At 39.8% G+C, this 23,861-nt stretch overlaps 1 protein-coding gene across 1 annotated transcript; it reads left to right on the plus strand.

Moving 5' to 3' along the window:
• The first annotated feature begins 8,458 nt into the window (after window positions 1–8,458).
• On the plus strand, window positions 8,459–19,388 carry cops9 (COP9 signalosome subunit 9). Its single transcript, XM_069896631.1, has 3 exons — window positions 8,459–8,627; window positions 10,816–10,888; window positions 18,187–19,388. Exons 1-3 carry the CDS (start codon window positions 8,565–8,567, stop codon window positions 18,222–18,224), a joined length of 174 nt encoding a protein of 57 aa, XP_069752732.1. The 5' UTR covers window positions 8,459–8,564; the 3' UTR covers window positions 18,225–19,388.
• The last annotated feature ends 4,473 nt before the right edge of the window (window positions 19,389–23,861 follow it).

A 23,861-nucleotide genomic window follows, 5' to 3' on the forward strand; every position in this document is an offset into this window, starting at 1 on the left:
CATCTTTATTTTGTCAAAAAAATAATTTGTTTTAATGATTGTGACTTAAATTGGATTTATGAACCCATTAGAGGATTGTAACAACATTAATTATTGAAAGGGACTCTATTTCTTGTCAACACAATTTTTTTTAAAGTTCAGAATCAATTAGCCAGTGTGCATCGACTGATTTCTTTCTAACTTGCTATAATAAAATATTATCACTTAATGAATGGATTTAATATTATATATAAATGTAAACAGCTCTTTCAATGAAGATATATTGTTCCTTTAGTTACATAGAACTGCATTTTATTGGCTGGTTTCATATAATTTGTACTCAGTGATGCATAGAAATAGGCCACAATTATAACGCACGTGCGTGTGTGTGCGTGTTTGTTTGCTATCTTGCAAAATAAAAATATTGAATGTGCACATTTCCCAAAGCCTATTAACCATGTACAATTTCATTGGAATATTCCCAATACTTAATGCTCTTAAATAGTAGGTATATTCGTTAAAGCCAGTTGCAAAACCATAATAATTATGATGTTCATTGTAAAATGTCATCAGCCAACACTTAGCCGATACTCAGTTGAGAACTCTTCTTTCTTCTTTTCTTTGGCTTGGCTTTGCGGACGAAGATTTATGGAGGGGTAATGTCCACGTCAGCTGCAGGCTCTTTGTGGCTGACAAGTCCGATGCGGGACAGGCAGACACGGTTGCAGCGGTTGCAAGGGAAAATTGGTGGGTTGGGGTTGGATGTTGGGTTTTTCCTCCTTTGTCTTTTGTCAGTGAGGTGGGCTCTGTGGTCTTCTTCAAAGGAGGTTGCTGCCCGCTGAACTGTGAGGCGCCAAGATGCACGGTTGGAGGCGATATCAGCCCACTGGCGGTGGTCAATGTGGCAGACACCAAGAGATTTCTTTAGGCAGTCCTTGTACCTCTTCTTTGGTGCACCTCTGTCACGGTGGCCAGTGGAGAGCTCGCCATATAACACGATCTTAGGAAGGCGATGGACCTCCATTCTGGAGACGTGACCTGCCCAGCGCAGTTAGATCTTCAGCAGCGTGGATTCGATGCTGTCGGTTTCTGCCATCTCGAGTACTTCAATGTCCCTGCTTGAACACTTATTCACATGTAATGCTATGGGGATCATCATTTACTCTTAATATTTCTCCTTTTAAGATAGTTCACTCATCAGATTCCCTTTAAGATTATTTATAAGTAATTTATTTATTTAGAATAAGTTAATTTCTAAATGTTACCAAAAGAGAATAGATTAAAAAAAATTGGAATGAAACGAGGTGGGTGGGGGGCGGCGGTAGAGACATCAGCGTAAGATTTTTACACTGTGAGTTGTGGGTGCCTGGAATGCCTTTCCAGGGATGATGGTGGTACCTGTCTAAGAGTCTCTTAAATGCCTCTAATGTTTCAGTTTCCACCACCACCACCCCTCGAAAGACATTCCATGAATGTAAAAAAAAGGGATTATGAGGCAGAAAAGGTTTTAAATTTTTTTAGGTCGGCACAATATTGAGCGTTAGGATTCTATTTTCTAAAAAATTCTTGCCTTTCCCAGAAGGTGAAAGTAATTATTTAATTAGGCTGCCTAAGTATTTTCCTCTGCAGTTTGCAATTTGAAATAAAAATGTAAATATATCTTAGGCTCTTCCAGTGCACCACTCTAATGTAAATTCAGTGGATATGTGTCAAATGGAGGGGAAGATTGAGTGGGACCCAGGAAAATTAGATACTGTAGTTTCTGGGTACAAGCCTGATTTTGGAACGTACAATAGGAAGAATGCCCACCCATTCATTTTGAAACCAGGAAGAGGAAGAAGCATGGATGGACGGTACAGTCAATGAGTTTCAATGCCCATTTGCTAGGCCAGAGATGTATGCAGGCCACCCTACTCAGAGGTGCCATGAGAGCCCAAGCAAGAAGAAAAAGACAAAATTTTCCCATAAACTGTTGAATTCTTTCTAATATGACCACCTATGTGTGCAAACTAATGATGGCACAACTTACAATAATCATTAATGACTTCAGCAGGTGCACAGCAACCTCCCTCCAAAATATGTTAAGTCATTCATGACATCAGTCGGCAAACATTGCTGAATCGACTCCATGAATGCAAATTTTAAGATCATGGCTGTGGCTTGAGCATTTAACCTCAGTTTAACCACATATTGCAAAAGAACCCACTGGCTATGCTATTTAAATGAATAATCACACAAATTTTAGTTAATTTCTGGCTATTTTTATTGACTGCTAATTCAAAAAGATGAAGAATTTATAGAAAATGAAGTGATGGGTTCAGTAGACCTTTAACTGAACACAATCTGCTAGAGAAACTCAGGAGTCAAACAGCTCCAGTGGGAGAAAAAGAATGGTCAGCGTTTCAGGTAGGATTTCAGTATTGACCATTTTTCTTCTCCCTCTAATGCTACTCCACCAGGTTGTGTTCCTCCTGAAGATTGTGTTTGGCTTCAGATTCCAGCATCTGTATTCTCCTGTTTGTCTTCAGTCAGACTCTATCTGGGTTCCTTGGAAGGATGCTTCCCTGTGATGTGCATGCATAAGAGGGCATTCCCCCTGGATAGTAATAGCCTGAGTATAGGAGCAGAGAACCTGCGGAGGAGCCAGGCCTAATAGAGAGAGGAAAGAAATGGTTCTCAGCCAGTAACCAATGATCAGAGAGGTTCTTTGCTGAGTGATTCTCCAATCTGAACTTCAGCAGAATTATTGTTTGAAGGGTTTGGTCTTCACAAAGTCAACCCTACTAAAAGTGACCACAACCTAGCCCCAAATTCAACCTCTGAACAAGGTGAGGAATAATTTGGTAAGATCACTAGAGCTCTCTGCTTCACAGTTTTTCACCACGCTGCATAAAGTGTTCAAAGAGAGAGCCAAGTATTTTCCATACTTCTTGTCAAAAAGCAGCAGGCAGGATTTGTCTGAGTTTTAAGCTCTTAGGTACAGGGCTCTGTTAATCATATAGCTGCTACATTCTGTCAATGCTAAGATGTACTGAAAGTAAAGAAACAATTCCAGACACTCAGTATAATGGAGGCAGCTATGATATCTTCATGCTGAACAATTGCCTGGCCATCTACATTTGAGCAACACAGCCATGGCTGAAGGTTTATAAAATCTATCTACTGAAGATATAGCTCATTCCTCCTTGCCTATTCTGTACAGTGAGTATAACATTGCCACACAATTGCTCAAACACTGACATCACTGTCTGAAATTCCCTAAAGGAACCAAGTGATACTTCGCAGAGTTGATCTTAGGATATGTGGTGGATTCTTGTCTTCTGCAAAATTTTGCTTGGCACCAGTTGTACAATGGATTTCTGTTTAGTGGGACAAGGAGATGGCAATCCCAGACAATATGCGCCAAACAACTAGCCGGAGTGTTCACAGACATCTTCAACCTCTCATTGTGACAGTCAAATACTCCCACCAGCTTCAAAAGGGCATCAATTATCCCAGTACCCAAGAATAGTAGCAATGGAGAGTCTCATTGACTGCAGACCAGAAGCACTAACTTCTGCTGTGACAAAATGCTTTGAGAGGCTGGTCATGGCCCAAATTAACACATACCTAATTAAAGATCTGGACTCACTGCAATTTGCCTATCATCACAATCGCTCCATGGCAGAGCAAATATCACTGGCTCTCCACTCAGCTCTGGACCACCTTGAAAACAGCAACTCATACATTTAGTTGCTCTTCATTGACTACAGCTCGGCCTTCAATAGCATCATTCTGTCAGTGCTGGTCAAGAAACTACAAACTCTAGGCCTCTGTACCCCCCCTCTGCCACTGGATACTTGACTTTCTCATCAGAAGACCACAGTCAGTGCAAATTGGAAACAACGTCTCCTCCTCACTGATCATCAATACAGGTCCACCCCAAGAATGCGTGCTCAGCCCACTGCTCTGCTCGTTATATACCCATGATTGTGTGGCCAGGCACAATTCCAATGCCATCTACAAGTTTGACAATGACACCAGAGTTGCTGGCAGAATCAAAATGGCAATGAGGAAGCATACGAGAGGAAGGTATATTAGCTCGTTGAATGGTATAAAGACAACAACTTTGCACTCAACAAGAGCAAAACCAAGGGGATGATTGTGGACTTCAAGAGGAAGTCAGGGGAACATGACCCAGTCCTCATCGTGGGCTCAGTAGTGGAGAGGGTCAAGAACTTCAAATGCATGGGTGTCAACATCTCCGAGGATCTGTCCTGAAGCCTCCACATTGAGGCAATCACAAAGAAGGCTCACCAGCAGTTATACTTGCAAGGTGTCTGAGAGGGTTTGGTATCTCACCAAAAACTCTCAAAATCTTCTACAGGTATACTATGGAGAGCATTCTGGCTGGTTGCATCACTGCCTGGTATAGAGATGCCAACTCTCAGGACAAGAGGGTTGTTAACTTGCCTGCGACATCATAGGCACCAGACTTCACTCCATTAAGGACATCTACAGGAGGGAGTGTCTTAAAAAAAATCAGCCTCTATCCTCAAAGACCCCAACCACCCAGGCCATGCCCTCTTCACTTTGCTACCATTAGGAAAAAGGTAAAGGAGCCTAAAGATGAGCACTCAATGGCACAAGGACAGCTTCTTCCCCGTTGCCATCAGATTCCTGAATAATCAATAAACCAAAGGTACTGCCTTACTTTTCATGAACTATTATTTTTATTATTTTATTTTTATAGTAATGTTGTAAGATGGTTATAATATGAATCTTTGCTCTGTGATGCTGCCACAAATCACCGAATTTCATGACTTGTTATTGACAATAATCCTAATTCTGATTCTACTTAGACTGACTGCAAACAATTCATCTCACATCAATAATTTTAAAAATCCTAATTTTCATTCACCAAGAGTCCTACTTCCACTCCCTTCTCCTGCTGAAAACCACAGTGATAGTATGAATATGATACGAAGACAGAAATCAATGGAAATAAACATGTGCCAAAATTATGAATCAACATCTGCCAATTTCCATACAAATATTCAGTTTATGCATGAGGATATGAGTTGGAACATCATGTTACAGTGGTTCAAACCATTGGATAGGCTGTAGTTGCAGTCTACACTTTTGGAAAGGTATGATTGATGAAGAGAGAGTGCAGAAAAGATTCAGAGGAATCTTGCAGGGATAGGAGAGATTGGAAATGCTGGGACAGATTTCCCTGGAGTAAAAGAGGCTAAGGGATTACTTTCTCGAGCAATTGTTCTTTCTACTCACATACCACTTTGAGTAATCCCTATGCCATCAGTGCTCTGTGATTAGTAAGGTGGTACGTGAGTGGGAAGGGAAAGCTGAGAATCACTGCTCTAGACCCAATTGTTCCTGAAATATTTTGCTTGAGAAAAATTGTCATTGGCCCATTTCCTTTGGAGTAATGAAACCACGCACATAAATAGGTATGATTAAAACAGTGGTTTTCAACCATTTTCTTTCCACCCATATACCACCGTAAGCAATCCCTTACTAAACACGGAGCATCCATGGCATAGGGAATACTTTAAATGGTATGTGAGTGGTAAGAAAAAGGTTGAGAACCACTGGTCTAGAGGTTTATAGAATGATGATGGGCATAGATAAAGCAAAGGGTCACAGACCATTTCCAGAGAAGGTGAGTATAAAACTAAAGGCCATAGGTTTTAGGTGAGGAGGTAAGATTTCAAAGGAATCTGAGGGAGCAAACCTTTCACCCACAGGATGATGAAATGGTAGAGGCACTTACAATTATATTTAAAATTCACTTGGACACCTTTCCCCAGGGCAGCAGTGGCCTAAAGGACATCTGATCACTTCCCACATGAGCGGAGGAACATTTAGAGGAAATGTCAAGGATAGGTTTTTTACACAGAGAGTGCTGGGTGCCTGGAATGCACTGCCAGAGATAGTGATTGAGGCTGATACAATCGGGATATTTAAAAGACTCTTAGATAGGCACATGGATGTGAGAAAAATAGAGGGCTATGGACTATGAGAGAAGGAAGGGTTAGCCTGATCAGAGTGTAAGTTTATATGGGTTGGCAAAACATTTCAATTATTTGCTGCTTTTATTTCACCTTTCCAGCACCCACAGCTTTTTGCTCCTGTATTGACAAATGAACTGCTTTTCTCTCTCCACAAACTTTGATTTTTATTATTTATTTTCACACACAAAATTTCATTGCTCCCTCATCCACCGGTATTCGCCTGATCATATGGTAATGGAACATCAATGAATGTAGGGTACTACACTATTTGGAATTGAATAAGATGAATCATTTGGTTGCTAGTCCTGACATTGAAAATATCATCACTGAAATTACAAGAGGATAGCTAATAGAACTGAGTGCTCTCACCAGACAATTCACTGAGTTAGAACCTTTCTTTCTCCGGATCCTGCAATGGGTATTTTCTGGGAGTTTCAGATTAATCTTACATGGCTCAGTGTTGTGAATCACTCAATAGTGGAAGAAACATGAGAGTCAAATTATTCTGCTTCCACATCTTATTTGCTAATGTCATTTATCTTATTGGTACAAATTGTTGCAACTGGCCTATGGCATTTCACATGAACAAAATCTAATATTGATCTGGCTTCTTCTTTGAATTGTTATGGCACTGAGCGGGGTGGGGGTTGGTGACGGTGCTGAGAGTGGGTTAGTGGTGGCGCTGAGAGTGGAGTGGCTGTTGTGCTGAGGTGTGTGGGGGGGAGGGAGGTTGTAGTGATGCCAGTGCAACATGTGGCTACTGAGACCAGCTCGTTTGTTTTGCTGCCACCCTGACTCTGGCCAGAAAATTACTGTACTGGCTTCTTCATGAAACTTTGCAGCAAACTGAATAATGAAAAGACTGAAATTTTGGAACGCCCCCTTTTCCCTCATTGCCCCTTTGGATTTTTCCATTGCCCACAGGGGGGAGGCAGCACCTACTTTGGGAATCTCTAAGCTACAGGGACATTTTTACAGCATGCGTAAATTGGGCTGAAGGGTCTATTCTGATAGATTAACTAACCTGAAATGTCAGTAGACAGTTCACTGAATGGAATGAATATATGCTGTAGATAAAGAAATGGTAGATATGCTGTATTTTGATTTCCAGAAAGAATTCATTAAGTTGCCACTTCAATGGTTATTGTAGAAAATAAAAGCTCATGATATTAGAAGGAACATACAGGAGTAAAAGATGAAAGTCTGCAAATACTGAGGTTAATGTAAATTCATAATTCTGGAGAAACTCAGCTGGTCAAAAGCGTACTTTATATTGTAAAGATAAAGGTACATAACCAATGTTTCTGACTTGAGCCCTTTATCAAGGTATGAAAAAAAATAGGCAGGTGACAAACAGAATGGTGGGTGGTGGGGGGAGGAGCACAGTTCCACAGGCAGGATATAAATGGGTAAAGGAGGGAGTGCACACCAGCAAGCAGGGGAGGAGGAATGGTGAGGGAATGGGGTGGAGACCTGGAAGAAAGAAAACAATGGGAAAGGGAAGGGAGAATGGATCAGGGGTGCAGTGCTGCAGGAGCTCCACTCTGGCACCTCAGGGGGCTGCTCCAGGCCCCTCCTTGTTGCCATTTTTGGTGAGCTCCTGCACCTAAAAAATTAGCCCTGCACCACTGGAACAGAGAGGAGGCGAGCAGAAACCTGAGAAGTCAATGTTAATGCCATCTGGTTGGAGAGTGCCCAGATGGAAAGTAAAATGTTGTCCCTCCAATTTACAGGTGGTCTTGGTGGAATAGTATGAGGCCATGGACAGACATGAGCATGGAAGTGGGGCGCAGAATGGAGGACTGAGTGTCCGGTCCTCAGTAGGGGCCCTAGGCTCAAGCCCGAAGTGTTAGTTCTGTATCTTTATCTTTGACCAGCGGAGTTTCTCCAGCATTGAGGTTTTACTTCAGGTTCCACTGTGGAATAAAGATTGCATGTTCATGCACTGAGGTTGCTGGAAATTTTTGAGAAACTGCCCCACGTGTTCAGGTTTAAATCTTTTAACATATAACATGTGACATCATTGGTCCTGGTCTCAACCCTTTTGATGTCCGTAGAAACACGGTGGCTCTGGCCAGAAATGGGGATGATGAGGTTTTAGTACTTAGTAAGTTTTAAGATGTGATATTGAGGGGCAACAAGCCTGAACGCATCTTGAAGGTTTTGTTATCTATTTCACTCTAAAATTATTTCTTTGTAACAACTCTCAGATACCCATTAACGACAGGACAATCCATATGACTCGCGCCTTCCTTCACCTCTACTGCCAATCTTATCTGCAAAATAAATGATCCTTTAATTTAATTGCAGATGTGACGTGTCCTTCCCAATAAAAGAGCCCCCACAGATTCGGCTTCCCCGGCGGAGGGGATTTGCTGGCTCTCGCCGACGTCTTTGCTAGGCCCTTTTCTCCGCGGTGCGAGTTTCCGGGGGGACGGGTTTCCGGGGGGACGGGTTTCCGGGGGGACGGGTTTCCGGGGGACGAGATTCCGGGGGACAAGGGACGACACATAATCAGAGCGGGACCGAAAGTTCCGTCGGGCTCGGGAGCTGGCGGCGGCGTGGAACGGGATGAAGCCGGCGGTGGATGAGATGTTCCCCGAGGGCGCGGGGCCGTACGTGGACCTGGACGAGGTCGGGGGGAGCGCGCAGGCTCGGGGAGAAGCGGGTTCCCGGGCCCGATCCTGTTCTGGGGGGAGATCCGGGCCGGCTTGGCGGGTCTGAGCAGGACTCAGAGAAAAGGGGAGTCGAGGAGGAGTTGTGGAGGTGGAGGAGGGGGGGGTGTTTCGGAAATCTCGATGTAGCTTCATCCCAGAACAAGGCCGAGTGCAGGAATTGGGTATGGTGGTAAGAAGATGCGTCTATTTACATTACCAGGGCTAGATTCTGCGAAGAAGAGCTCCAGAACTATTCACAGAGGTCGGGGAAGGGAACATTTTTCTTTCCATAGAACATTACAGCACAGAAACAGGACCCTTCTAGACTATGTCCTCCATATCTCTCCCATCCACATACTTGCCCAATTTCCTCTTACCTGTTCACTTCAGTTTGTTCCACACCCCCCACCACTCTGTTTGAAGAAGTTCCCCCTAAACTTTCCCCTGTTCACCCTTAACCGAGGTCCTCTGGTTTGTACCTCACCTCCCCTTAGTGGGAGGAAAAAAACCTATTTGCATTTATTCTATCTATGCTCTCACAATTTTAAATAACTATCAAATCTCTCCTCATTCTTCTGTGCTCCAGGGAATAAACTGTTTAACTCATGTAACTCAGTTCCTGAAGTCTGGGCAACATCCTACTCTCTGCACTCTTTCTATCTTATTGATATGTTTCCTGTAGTTAGGTGACCAAAACTGTAAATTTGGCCTCACCAATGTCTTGTACAACTTTAACATAACATCCCAACTCCTGTACTCAGTACTTTGATTTATGAAGGCCAATATGCCAAAAACTCTTTATTACTCTATCTACTGTGACACCACTTTCAGGGAATTGTGTATCTATATTCCCAGATTCCTCTGTTCTATCACACTCCTCAATGTCCTTTCTTGGTTTGTCAGATAAGCAATTATTCTCTCTGCCATTGTCAAATCCAGTTCATTACTTCACCATGAATACCTAGAGTCTGAACCTTCCTGACTAACCTCCCATGCGGGACTTTGTCAGAGGCCTTAGTAAAGTCCATGTAGACAACATCTACAGCCTTTCCTTTGTCAACTTTCCTGGTAACCTAGAAAAACTTTTAAGACCTACCACGTACAAAGTCATGTTGACTATCCCTAATCAGTCTATGGCTATCCAAAAAATTGTATATTCAATCTCTTGAAACACTTTCCAGTAATTTAACTACTCTGACATCATGTTCACTGGCTTATAATTTCCAGGGTTACTTTTGGAGCCTCTTTAAACAACAGAAACATGTGAGCTACTCTCCAATCCTCTGGCACCACACCCATGGCTAAAGACATTTTAAATATTTTTGCCAGAGCCCCTGCAATTTCTACACTAGCTTCCCTCAAGGCCTGAGGGAATATCTTGTCAGGCTCTGGGGATTTGTCCACCCTTATTTGCTTTAAGACAGCAAGTACTTCCTCCTCTTTAATCTGTATGGATTCCATGACCTCACTGCTTTCTTTCCTTACTTCCCACAACTCTGTGAATACTGATGTGGGGGTGGAGGGGGGGAACACTTAAGATCGTTCCCATCTTTTTTTGCTCCATTCAAAGCTGACTCTCTGATCTTCAAGGGGACCAGTTTTGTCCCTTACTATCCTTTTCCTTTTAATATACCTGTAGAAACCCTAAGGATTTTCCTTCATGTTGTTTGCCAAAGCAACCTCATGCTTTCTTTTAGTCTTCCTGATTTCTTTCTTAAGGTTTGTCTGCATTTTCATTTGCTCCATGTTGCGTATACCTGTTATGTACCTCTCTCTTCCGAATCAAGGCTCCCTATATGCTCTCAGCTTGCCATTGTTATATATTTTTCACTTTTATATTTTGTTCATTGTTATTGTATGTTCACCTTTTTATTATTTTTCCGTTAAAAGAAACTTACACCAATGTTATTAGAATTCAAATTCACAGGTACCAGCCCAATGAGTTGTTGAAATGGACATTCTTAATTTGAGATCGCTACAGTTGAGTGTTGACAGTTTGTTCACAAGTACTTAATAAGCTAACTAATTCAATCCTCACCCACTCTGTGTACTTTCAGCTGGAATGCAAACCATATCTATTTTTCTGGAATTATTTAGTTCAATTGAGAAATTGGGTCAAAGTTAATAATGTCACCCATTTACATCTAGATTTTGTTACTTTTCAGGCAGGAGGAAGTTCAGGACTTCTGATGGACCTTGCCGCTAATGAAAAAGCAGTTCATGCAGATTTCTTTAATGGTGAGCAATTCTTCAATATGTTTGCACAATTGTATATCCAGTCCTTTTGCGTATTGGGAACTTATTGTGGCTGGTTGAATTCTACTTTAATCATGATTTTATATCTTTGTCCATTTTTCTTTCCATTTTATCCATCTATGTGCTGCCACTGAGGCAAATTTCAAACGAGATATGAGAAAATGTCCCACACTATTTGAGTCAAACCATTCTCGCTATCAAAATTTCCCAGCTAGTCAACATTGCCTTGGTTAAAGGAATGCTAATCTATTTTGGACTAAATTAAAGAAATGACCAATTTGCAACACTTTAATTTACTAATGTTTACAAAATTTGAATGCTCATGTCTTTTGCATTTCTGACTGGTCACTGGAATTTGTTTTTCATCTTGATTTACTCCAGATAACCCTTTTGAGAGAAAAAGAAAATGTTTCTTTTGAGAAAATGCCCAGTGAGACAGTTTCTCGATATATCCATGACTTGGGGTGTTCACTTGCTATTAGTACCCTTGCTATTAGTATTGTTCAAAGCTAAAGGGGAGATGCTGGTAGTTGAATTGCTAAGTGAATGGTGTATGTGTTGCTTTTGTAATCAAAGATTTATGTAAATTTGCAAAAGTCTAATGTAGTTTATTTATATAGCACATTTTAAAACACTCAAGTTGACCAAAGTGCTGTACAGATCTTAAATTACATCTCAACTTGAGCAGCTATTTAAAGTGCAGTGTAAATTGAGTACCTGAGGTTCAGAATTGTTCATACAACATGGTAACAGTCACCTCAAAATGCTTGTGAATTAAAAAAAAACAACTTCAACTTGGATTTAAGAGTTAGAGGATGGCTGATTTGAGGAGGGAGGAATGTTGTTCCACACTTTGGGGGGAGTGCAATAGAGAAGGCGTGATCTCCCCTGAGTTTGCGATTTGAGCACGGAACAACTAAACACCCTAAATTTGGCAGATCTGATGGGTATTGAAGTAGGAGATCAGTTACGTAGGAAGGGGCTAGTCCATTGATGGCTTTGTAAACAAACTGGAGAACTTTAAAATTAGCCTGAGCTGTGCTGGCAGCCAGTGGAGGGAGGCCAGAATAGTGACGATGTGGTCCCTTTTCTTGGCTCTTGTCAGGAGCCTGGCTGCAGCAGTTGCAGATGGGATAATGACCACTGACTAATTCCTGTATATAGAAAGTTAGTTTTCTAAACAGGAGAAAATGAGGGCACGGATAACTTTTTTGAGATCTATCAGTGATGGGAATAATTTGATTTTGGCAATAGTGTGGAACTGGAAAAGGCTTTTACTGCTGCATTGATTTTTGTCAAACTTGAAGGTGGAATCAAATATCACACCAAGGGATTTGACATGTGGTTTAATGAGGGTGGATAAGTTACCATTGGAGATAATTTTGGTGGAGTTGGGTGGCCAGATAGGATGATCTCAGATTTGGTTTCGTTTAGGTGGAGGATGTTTTGAGCCATCCAGCACTTTATCCTCCACAGTCATTGAGGCTGGTTTTCTTTGGGCTTCAGTGGGCAATAGAGCTGAGTATCATCAGCATAGCAGTGGAAGGGGGATGCCGTGCTTTTGGATGATATGGCCGAGGCAGCATGTATAAGGAGAAGAGAATGGGGGCCCAGAATAGACCTTTGTGGGACCCTGCAGGAAAGGGTAGCAGAGGAGGATGAAAATTTGCCCATATTGGCTTCCAATGGTAGTTTCGAAATGAATACATTGTTATTGAATTTGTCAGGTTAACTTGTTATTATTAGTTATTGTTAGTACTCGAGATGGCAGAGGTCGACAGCATCGAGTCCACGCTGCTGAAGATCCAGCTGCGCTGGGTGGGTCACGTCTCCAGAATGGAGGACCATCGCCTTCCCAAGATCGTGTAATATGCCGAGCTCTCCACTGGCCACCGTGACAGAGGTGCACCAAAGAAAAGGTACAAGGACTGCCTAAAGAAATCTCTTGGTGCCTGCCACATTGACCACCGCCAGTGGGCTGATAACGCCTCAAACCGTGCATCTTGGCGCCTCACAGTTTGGCGGGCAGCAACCTCCTTTGAAGAAGACCGCAGAGCCCACCTCACTGACAAAAGGCAAAGGAGGAAAAACCCAACACCCAACCCCAACCAACCAATTTTCCCCTGCAACCGCTGCAACCGTGTCTGCCTGTCCCGCATCGGACTTGTCAGCCACAAACGAGCCTGCAGCTGACGTGGACATTTACCCCCTCCATAAATCTTCGTCCGCAAAGCCAAGCCAAAGAAAAAATTTTCAGACAACCAGATAGCCAGAAAGCCAAATGTGAGATGTTGTTGGGACTTAACTTTTTAGCTCCCGTTTTGTGGCAAATTTCAATCTAATAAAATGATGTATCAAGAGCTGGAGATCAGAAACAAAGTGTTAGAAATATTCAGCAGGTCAGGCCATGGAATGTTGATGATCTTTCAGCAGAACCAGAAAAGTTGCTTATGTTGTGGAGAAGGAGAAGGAACAGAGGGAGTGAAAGAGTAGAGGCAAAGATGTGTGAAATGACACTAGTGGTGAGGGTGCAACTTCATTCAATTTTTATTGTTTACTTGTACTAGCTGTTTGCTGCCTCTGTATTTTTAACTATAGATAATAATCTTCTAATAGTCTACCCTGTTTTAACGTTACTTTTAATATGTTAACATCGACAATTAGCATTCAAAAATTGTCTTCCAGAGGAAGTTCTTTTTCCTAATTCTGCCCATCTCTGCAATATTGCTTAATACATAAGAATGTAAGAAATAGGAGTAGGTTATTTGGCCCATCAAGCCTGATCTGCCATTCCATATGATCAGGCCATGGATTCACTTCCATTTGCAATTTCCCCATAACCCTCAATTCCCTTACAGTGTATATTTTTTTAAAAAAAGTATCTGTGTTTGAACTGTGTTTAATGAGGGAGCTTCCACTATTTCCTTAGATAGAGAATTCTACAGATTCACTACTTTAGAAGAAACAGTTCCTTTTTTTTGTCTTCTCTTTCAATATTTTTATTAGTTTCATCATATAAATGTTGCATAGGTACATGAGAATAAAATGGAATATTAACAAATCTTAAAAAATAATACAGATGGCATAGTAAACTATGTTACATTTAAAAAGTGGGGGGAAAAAATTATTAAACTATTCTACTTATCTAACCTCACCTTACAGAGATTATTGGCTTAACACAGTCAGACCATTACTGATATAAAAAATAAAGTAACCAATTGGATCATAAACCAGAAAATTCTTACAAATTTTGAAAATAATTGAGAAAAGACCCCCATAAAGAAACAAAGTTAAGATTCATTTCATTAGTTAAACTTCTAATTTTTCCAAAGTCAGATACGCCATCATATTGGACAACCACTGATTATTGTGGGAAGGACAGCATCTTTCCATCTCCTTGAAATGGCCTTTCTAGTAATAATGGAAGCAAGGGCAACTACATAGGATTGTGATGTATTCAATATCAAACTTATTCCAGAGAGCGAGAAAAATATTTGGAGTCAAATTAAGAACTAAAGGCAAGGTATGAAATACCCCTTCCCAAAAATTGTAAAGAGGACATAATTAGAACATGTAATACAGTGTACCTTCTTCACTTGTACATATGGCATATTTAGAAGAGAGATTAGAATAATCTTTTGCCAATTGAACTTTGGAATAGTGGGCTTGGTGTACAACCTTAATGAGGGTCTAGCACAAAGAGAGGATGAATTAATGCTTTAAAATAGAATTCCATAACATTTCAGAAAATAGCTGTTGAAACTCCTGTTCCCATAATTTATTAAATTCTGTCTGGAGAACTATCCCTAGAATTTAGAAGTACAACTCTGATTATCCTAAATCGGACTCTCCAAAATCCTCAGTTATCCGAAATGTAAAAAATATTTGGATAAATGAGGATATCCAAAATCCTAATGTATTCAAAATTTTTTCGGAGCCGAACTGACCAGGGACCTCAGGCTCCTAGCGGCAGCAGCGCGGACCTTGGACTCCCAGGCAGGAGCAAGACCCTCGAGCTTCCAGCACAAGTGGGGCCTCAGTTGGGAGGTGTTGGTTATTGGCAGTGGACAGCATTTGTTTTTTGAGAATTAAACATTATTTTAATGCTTAAAAAGCCTTACCTTGTTTGTTGTTGTTCGAACACTGTTACAAATGATTTGCTGTTGCTACTGGGCAGTTTTTTTTTAAATGGGCAGTTCTCCAAAAAAATATTTATCTGAAATGGGCCCGGTCCTGACCACTTCGGATCATCGGAGTTGTACTGAAATTCATAAAGGCCAGATACCACCCCTTTATAATTAGTTTGGAAAATTTATGAATCATCTTTATCATATTAGGTTCCAGGACTTCAGTGAGCTTCAAAATTAAAATCAGGAAGCTCCTAACCTGTAAATAACAATTCATTTTTGTCTTGAATCCATTTCCCTGAATCTTGAAGCTTTGTCCCCTAGTTCTAGTCTCACGTACCAGTGGAAACAGCTTTACTGCTTCTATTGTATTTATTATTTTCATGATTTTATTTGTTTCTGTAGGATCCCTACTCATTTTTGAAAACTTTAGCAAGATTAGTCCCAGACAACTTGATCTCTCCTTTTAGGCTAAACTCTCATGTCTGAAATCAATCTGGTGAACCTTCTCTTGTACTCCCTCCAAGGCAAATATTTATTTTCTCAAGGAAGGAGACCAGAACTGCACACAGTACTACAGGTCTCACCAGTGCTTGGAGGACTGTGGACGGTTCTTGCATGTAGCACTTCAAAATTTTTAATTTGGCAATGGACCTGTTGAATGAATATTTTGGGTACTAATGTTGTACTTTCCAAACCATTATGTGATTAGAGCAAAGTTACCATGTGGTTAGCAGAGGTGGATATTCCACTTGAGCCATTTTTGTGGTTTTCTTTCCACTCCAATTAGTTATAGAAAGGAGCAATAATTATCACAGAATTAACCATTTACTCTGAAATGTTATTTTGATTTGAAATTAAAAAATGTACTCTTTTTATTTTGAATCCACTTTTAATCCTGTCATTAACTAAAAGTGGGAAAATAGATATAAATTGAAATAATTACATGTTTATAGAGTTTCAAATAATTTATAATTTTATCTAAATCAAGCACTTTGAGTAAATTTGCTCAATGGAAGTTTACTTGTGTCCTATGTGATAGATCCCTTTACTAAAACCCTATAATGTATTGTCGGATTTACTGAGAAAGTTAGAGGGTCACATTAAAATTGACAACTTGCCCTAAACTTGTTAATGTAAAATACCTTTTGGGATAGCATGGGTCCTGTGGTTATAAATCTATTTTAAGCTCATTACAATTGGTTTATTGTTCCAGGAGGAGGTGTAGTGATCCAACTTCATATAGTTGCTTGCAGATGGGACAACTGTAACGTGGCAGTAACAAACCCTTTCCATAGGATTTCTCCCAAAATTTAGCTTTACTTGAATTGGTTCAATCCTAATCAATACGTTCCACTATGCTGATATTAATTGTTTGTAAATGTTTAAATGATTATTTTGCATTTTTCAGTTTTATTACTTTAGTAGATGTAACATGTTTGGCATTTTATTTGCATGAGATTTTAAGAACATGGATTCATTTTGATTAATGTCATGGAATCCATGAAGTAGTTTTCAGTGAAGGGCTTTTTATGGTTTGAAGGTAGAAATTTCTATTGTGAGGAACATTCTTCCTGTCCTGTGACAAAGTAAAACTTTTGTGCATTGCCATCCTTCAGGTTATGGGGTGTCTAATTGTGGGTGTAGATTCATCCTATTCTTTTGGGCTCAGAAGAGACCATCTTGACTTGATTTTTTTTGTTTTTGTTACCCAGTAGTGCTCTTGAGCCTTATTTAGCGAACAAGGTGTACATTAGCTTTACACTCTAGGCTTACATTGCATTTTATCCATTGGTTTACCCTACATTCAGTGATTCAAATTATGTTTCTGGCTTTAATCCAATTGTGCTCATGTATATACTGGTGTCCTTCCTGAATGTTTCTCAATGTTGAAGTAAAATTTATAGCCTCTTGTTTTCTGACTTTTAGAATAATTGTTAAATTCTGTAGTTAAAGGCAATGAAAATGGATAAACTTGTTCATAGATTGGCCTTTTCATTTCTCAACCTCCAATCCACTTGTGGGACTGTGGTAAAACTATTTAGTATTAATATTAATATCTTTAGGGATTTTAATCCAGACTTGTAGTTTAGTATCAGTGGGGGTAGTGAATTAATTTTAACAGTTTATGTAAAAGGCGTTTTGTAGGCAAATGACTTACTAGGGCAGTAACATTAGAAAAACTTGCACAATTCAAGTTTGTCTACTCATTATTCCATCATTAGGAAGTTTGTAGTGAGGCAGGAAGTCATCTCTTGATGCCTATCATAAGCTTAAGATGGAGAAAGAGCCAAATGCCTTAGTACAATTTCCTGACCTCCTACCAACATCCATCTTTTGTGATGTAATTAGCTTATCTAGTTTGTTAGAATGCTGAATTTTCATCATAACCATTCAATCAGCATTGAGTATAGTGGTTCAAGATGCTTTATAGAATATTATTGTACACACATGTAATCAAAAGCTTGGTTAAAGTGAGGATTTAAGGCAAGCCTTAGAAGAGTGAAAATTGAAGATGAATTCTAGAGGGTCAAGACTTGGGCAACTGGAGACATTTTGTTAAGTGGATCAGTGAAAACTAGAGTATGTGTAAGTGCCCAAATTTGGTTCAGTGAAGAGATCTTGAAATATTGTAGGACTAAATGACTCAATGTATAGTATTGAGCAATTTTGATCAACCTTAAAAGGGTGACTTGTAATGGAGATATGCAATATGCCACGGTCAGCACTGAAGGAAGAATGGTTTATTTTTTATTACTCTGCAGTGCAACTTTTTGAGAATTGGTGCCTGGATTGAGAGAGGTTTGATCTGCCTCCTTGATTAACCAAATAAAGTGGAATAACCAGAGATGTGTCTTGGAATCGTGAATTCAAATCTTGCTCCAGATTGGCATGCACTCTATTTTCTTTAGAGCATAAACTCTGCTGGTCCTGTTATTTAAGACAGGAAGTTGTGATTGAACAAAAAAAATCATCAAAATTATTTCTTGTGTAGAGTGAAGGTATGGTAATTTTATGTGAGGAAATATTGTAAGGAAATGACCCTTTCTCATTTTCAACAGATGAATTGTGAGTATGTGCAAGTAATAAAAGAAGGTAGTTAAAGAAAAACTACACTTTCAGGATATTAATTGTGGATTGTTTAAACTTTAGATTTTGAAGACCTCTTTGATGATGATGATATTCAGTGATTCGTCTCTTCACTTCATCCAAATTTCAAATGTGGAAAAGGAAAGAAAATTGGGATTGCATTAGCCCATTAACAAATCCACCAGGAAATTTCAGAACCGCCACCATTTTATAAATGTGTGGAATTTGGGCGCTGTTTATTTTGTTTGGTTTTCAAATTGTAAATTTATGAAATGAACTACATTCTGTGCATTTTGTAGAATAAACTTGTAATTTCTGTTTATTTTTAACAACCAATACATTTGCCAGTTCATCCAATTTGTTGAGATTTTTCAGATCCTAATCGTTGTTCTAATTTAATTGAGGATTAACTGTCACAAAATGAGTGTTTGATACACAGTTTAATCAAATAGTTGTAAGTAAAGTCCTACTTCCAAAGGTTGAAAACTACTTGGTATTTTTCTGCAAAGATTTATATTGAATAGGACTTGTTCAAAAGTAGATATTTGGAAATATTAAGGAGCTGTGAAGTGCAAGAAGCTTGGTGAAAGCTTCCATTATTTTTTATTTGCAATGTTTTGGTTCCAAATGTTTTGAATACAAGGTCATTTTTCTAAAAAAAAACAAAGTTCAGAGGAAAAGACATTGAGCACCATATAACTTGTCTTTCCGTCAGCAGGATTATCATCTCAATTACTAGCTGCCTTTGAATTACTTTATTTATAGAACTTGCTCTTTTTTTTCCCATCCAGAACACTTGGCTTGATTCTTTTAAAATCTTGCCTGGCAATTGCAATACAAGAAGTAATTTTGCCTATCCTCAACATGCCTCTTTATCTAACCCCTTAAAGATTGTTGTTTGTCTTTAGCTTCCTTTCCTCTTAAACTGTGTTCTTTCCTTTAACCAACTTTTATGGTAGATGTTTGCATTCGAACCCACAGCCAGATGAAAAGAATTCTCCTTCATTTTGTAGCCCCAATATTTTCTCTTAGTATCAAATTGGTTTTCATTAGTCAAGATTATGCAAACATAACTAAACAATTTTAACATTTCGCCTTCTCAGACTAACACATGATTGTAAATGAACTGACATAAGATGCAATTTGGAGTTGTAAATTTGTAATGTAATTATATTCACATTCATACTGCTGTTTTGCATTCAAACACCATCCAAATGTATTTCTAAGCAGTGATACTTGGATCTTAATTAAACACATTAATATGATTGCACTTGTATTTTTGTGTGCACATTTCTCCACTATGTTCAGTTTGAGCAACATAAAATGGGATCTGTGCTGAAACCTTGTGATCCCAAACATGTCCAGAGAGTTCAGTCATATCTAAGGATCAGAAATGGGAGCAGAAGTAGGCTATATTGCTCAGTAGACTTGTTCTGCCATTCAACAGTATCATAGTTGATTTAATATTTGGCTTCACCTTCATTTTTCTGCTAAATATCTATAACACTAAGATCAAACATTATATCTTTTTTTGATTATTTTATTTACATTTTCAATTCAACATGAAATTAATCAATTACATAAAAGAAACAAATCTTATCATTTGATGTTGATATTTGAGTAAAAGAAAAAAAGAACAAACCCTACCCTCCCCCTCCTATCCACCTAGGGAAAAAAAGGAAAAAAATAGTCCATAGAATTGAAGAGAAAAAAGAAAGAAAAAGTGTTTCATTCGATTCGTCTTCAGTCTCCTGTCAATGGACAAATATCTAGAATCCCAAATGGTTCCCAGATGCAGGGGGCTGAGGGCAGGGGGTGGCATTGTTAAGAATCTGCCTACCTGTTGAAGGTATGGTCTCCAAATTTTTAGAAGAAAATTTTTTTTCCTACAGTTATAAGTAATTTTCTTCAGGGGAATACAAACATATATTTCCGCTTTCCAATAAGTCATATCTAGATGCGAATCATATTTCCAGGTAACCGCTATACACTTCCTGGCCACCACCAATGTGATCTTTACAAATTCTAATTGGTGTTTCGGCAGCCTCATTTTAGGTCTTGCATATGCTATATTTCCCAATATAAACAATTTCGGTATCTGTATAAATTGAATCTTAATGATTTGTTCCAGAAAGACCTCACCTTAGAACATGACCAGGTTGAATGCAAAGTAAAGTTAGTTTCTTTGCTGCATCTAAAACATTGATCTGATCTGATTTTAATTTGTGTAATTTTTGAGGTGTTATTGTATTGTGCCAATCTATACCTTACGTTAATTGTATTGGTTATCCTGTCCCAACAAAAGTCAGACCAACTTTTTTCATCAGTTGGTATACCTTTGTCTAGATTTATGTAACCCCTGTTTCTGGATATCCATTTGAAGTAAGAAAAGCATTTTTGAAATGAATTTATTTGTCATCCTCTTCTGAACTGCACTGTCATCATTGGGCCCAATTTGTCCCTGAAGTAAAATCTTAATTGAAAATAGTAGAAGATAGTATTATTAGTTATGCCGTATTTGGTTTTGAATTGATCACATTACATTAATTGCCCTTGCTCATAACAATCCTTGATGCACCCAGTCCTTTTTTGGGACCAGGTCTAGAATTTATTGTCCATTGTTAAAGGGTAACTTATTTTAAGATAAAAGTGTTTAGGAGATGGGCCCCCTTTAGTCCTGATTTGTTAGAGCTATATAATATATCTTCTTTGGCTTGGCTTCGCGGACGAAGATTTATGGAGGGGGTAAAAAGTCCACGTCAGCTGCAGGCTCGTTTGTGGCTGACCAGTCCGATGCGGGACAGGCAGACACGATTGCAGCGGTTGCAAGGGAAAATTGGTTGGTTGGGGTTGGGTGTTGGGTTTTTCCTCCTTTGCCTTTTGTCAGTGAGGTGGGCTCTGCGGTCTTCTTCAAAGGAGGCTGCTGCCCGCCAAACTGTGAGGCGCCAAGATGCACGGTTTGAGGCGTTATCAGCCCACTGGCGGTGGTCAATGTGGCAGGCACCAAGAGATTTCTTTAGGCAGTCCTTGTACCTTTTCTTTGGTGCACCTCTGTCACGGTGGCCAGTGGAGAGCTCGCCATATAATACGATCTTGGGAAGGCGATGGTCCTCCATTCTGGAGACGTGACCCATCCAGCGCAGCTGGATCTTCAGCAGCGTGGACTCGATGCTGTCGACCTCTGCCATCTCGAGTACCTCGACGTTAGGGGTGTGAGCGCTCCAATGGATGTTGAGGATGGAGCGGAGACAACGCTGGTGGAAGCGTTCTAGGAGCCGTAGGTGGTGCCGGTAGAGGACCCATGATTCGGAGCCGAACAGGAGTGTGGGTATGACAACGGCTCTGTATACGCTTATCTTTGTGAGGTTTTTCAGTTGGTTGTTTTTCCAGACTCTTTTGTGTAGTCTTCCAAAGGCGCTATTTGCCTTGGCGAGTCTGTTGTCTATCTCATTGTCGATCCTTGCATCTGATGAAATGGTGCAGCCGAGATAGGTAAACTGGTTGACCGTTTTGAGTTTTGTGTGCCCGATGGAGATGTGGGGGGGCTGGTAGTCATGGTGGGGAGCTGGCTGATGGAGGACCTCAGTTTTCTTCAGGCTGACTTCCAGGCCAAACATTTTGGCAGTTTCCGCAAAGCAGGACGTCAAGCGCTGAAGAGCTGGCTCTGAATGGGCAACTAAAGCGGCATCATCTGCAAAGAGTAGTTCACGGACAAGTTTCTCTTGTGTCTTGGTGTGAGCTTGCAGGCGCCTCAGATTGAAGAGACTGCCATCCGTGCGGTACCGGATGTAAACAGCGTCTTCATTGTTGGGGTCTTTCATGGCTTGGTTCAGCATCATGCTGAAGAAGATTGAAAAGAGGGTTGGTGCGAGAACACAGCCTTGCTTCACGCCATTGTTAATGGAGAAGGGTTCAGAGAGCTCATTGCTGTATCTGACCCGACCTTGTTGGTTTTCGTGCAGTTGGATAATCATGTTGAGGAACTTTGGGGGACATCCGATGCGCTCTAGTATTTGCCAAAGCCCTTTCCTGCTCACGGTGTCGAAGGCTTTGGTGAGGTCAACAAAGGTGATGTAGAGTCCTTTGTTTTGTTCTCTACACTTTTCTTGGAGCTGTCTGAGGGCAAAGACCATGTCAGTGGTTCCTCTGTTAGCGCGAAAGCCGCACTGTGATTCTGGGAGAATATTCTCAGCGACACTAGGTATTATTCTATTTAGTAGAATCCTAGCGAAGATTTTGCCTGCAATGGAGAGCAACGTGATTCCCCTGTAGTTTGAGCAGTCTGATTTCTCGCCTTTGTTTTTGTACAGGGTGATGATGGTGGCATCACGAAGATCCTGAGGCAGTTTACCTTGGTCCCAACAAAGCTTGAAAAACTCATATATATATATATATATATAATACTCATATATATATATATATATATATATATATTATATATATATATATATATATAGAGATGTGTGCGTGTGTGTGTATATATAATAATTTCTTGAAGTCTAGAAGCTTCAAATCTCCCATCTCATAATACCATGATACTCTTGGTGGCTTACCCTTCCAGAGGAACTTCCTGATACTTTTGTTTTAAGTCTCAAAAAACTTCTGAGTTAATGGAATTGGTAATGTCTGGAAGAGATATTGGGCTCTTGGTAATACATTCAGTTTTATACAATTGACCCTTCCATCAAGAGATATTGGGAGAGTCACCCATTTACCAAGGTCTTCCCCCAATTCTCTTAAATTCTGTAAGTTACTATCTACCTTTATCCCTAAATATTTTGTACCATTTAGTGGTCACTTAAATTGTGAATTTCTCTGAATTTGATTATAATTCCCTCCAGTAAGTGGCATAATTTTGCTTTTATCCCATTTGACTTTATAACCTGAAACTATCCCATAATTCTCCAGTTTAGATTGCAGTTTTTGCAATGATGTTGCTGGCTTTGTCAGATATATCAGGTATGTTGTCAACAAATACATTAATCTTGTGTTCTTCCTGATTGACCTTGAATCCTTTTATGTCTGGATCTTGTTGGATAGATTCCGCTAACAGTTCTATAGCGAGGATTAAGAGAGCTGGAGATAATGGACAACTAATGGGAATGTTGATGAAAATTGCCCATTAGTAATTACTTTGTCCTTAGGCTCAGAATGTAGAGCTATAATCCAATTTTTAAATGTTTGCCCTAACCCAAATTTCCTAGCACCATAAATAAAAAAATCCTATTCCATTCGAAGGCTTTTTCTGTATCAAGGGCCACAGCGACACTCAAATCATCTCTTGTTTGTGCAAGATGAGTTATGCTGAGAAATCTGCTTATGTTATCTGCAGATTGACTCTTTTGCACAAAGCCTGTTGTAGTCACATTAGTTAATTTTGGCAAATATTTTGCCAATCTATTTGCCAAGACTTTGGCAATAATCTTGTAGTATGAATTCAGTAATGATATGGGTCTATAAGATGATGGTTTCAATGGATTTCTATCTTTTTTTAGGTATCATTGCCATTGAAAAAAGACATTACATCTTTGAATATACTTAATGATTTCATATTCATAGCTTCTGAGATAGAAAATTCCAAAGATGTACAGCTGTCTGTGAGATTGCTTCCTAATTTTAATTGAGGTTGCTGTATGGTTCCCTGAGGCACCCCACTAGTTGTATCTTCCTAACCTGAAATGGTTAAGTCAAAATAAATAAATAGGTAATTTTTGGTTTAGAAAGCATGTTATTTCCCA

Source organism: Narcine bancroftii, chromosome 9 (genome assembly GCF_036971445.1).
Source record: "Narcine bancroftii isolate sNarBan1 chromosome 9, sNarBan1.hap1, whole genome shotgun sequence".
Lineage (NCBI taxonomy): Eukaryota > Metazoa > Chordata > Chondrichthyes > Torpediniformes > Narcinidae > Narcine > Narcine bancroftii.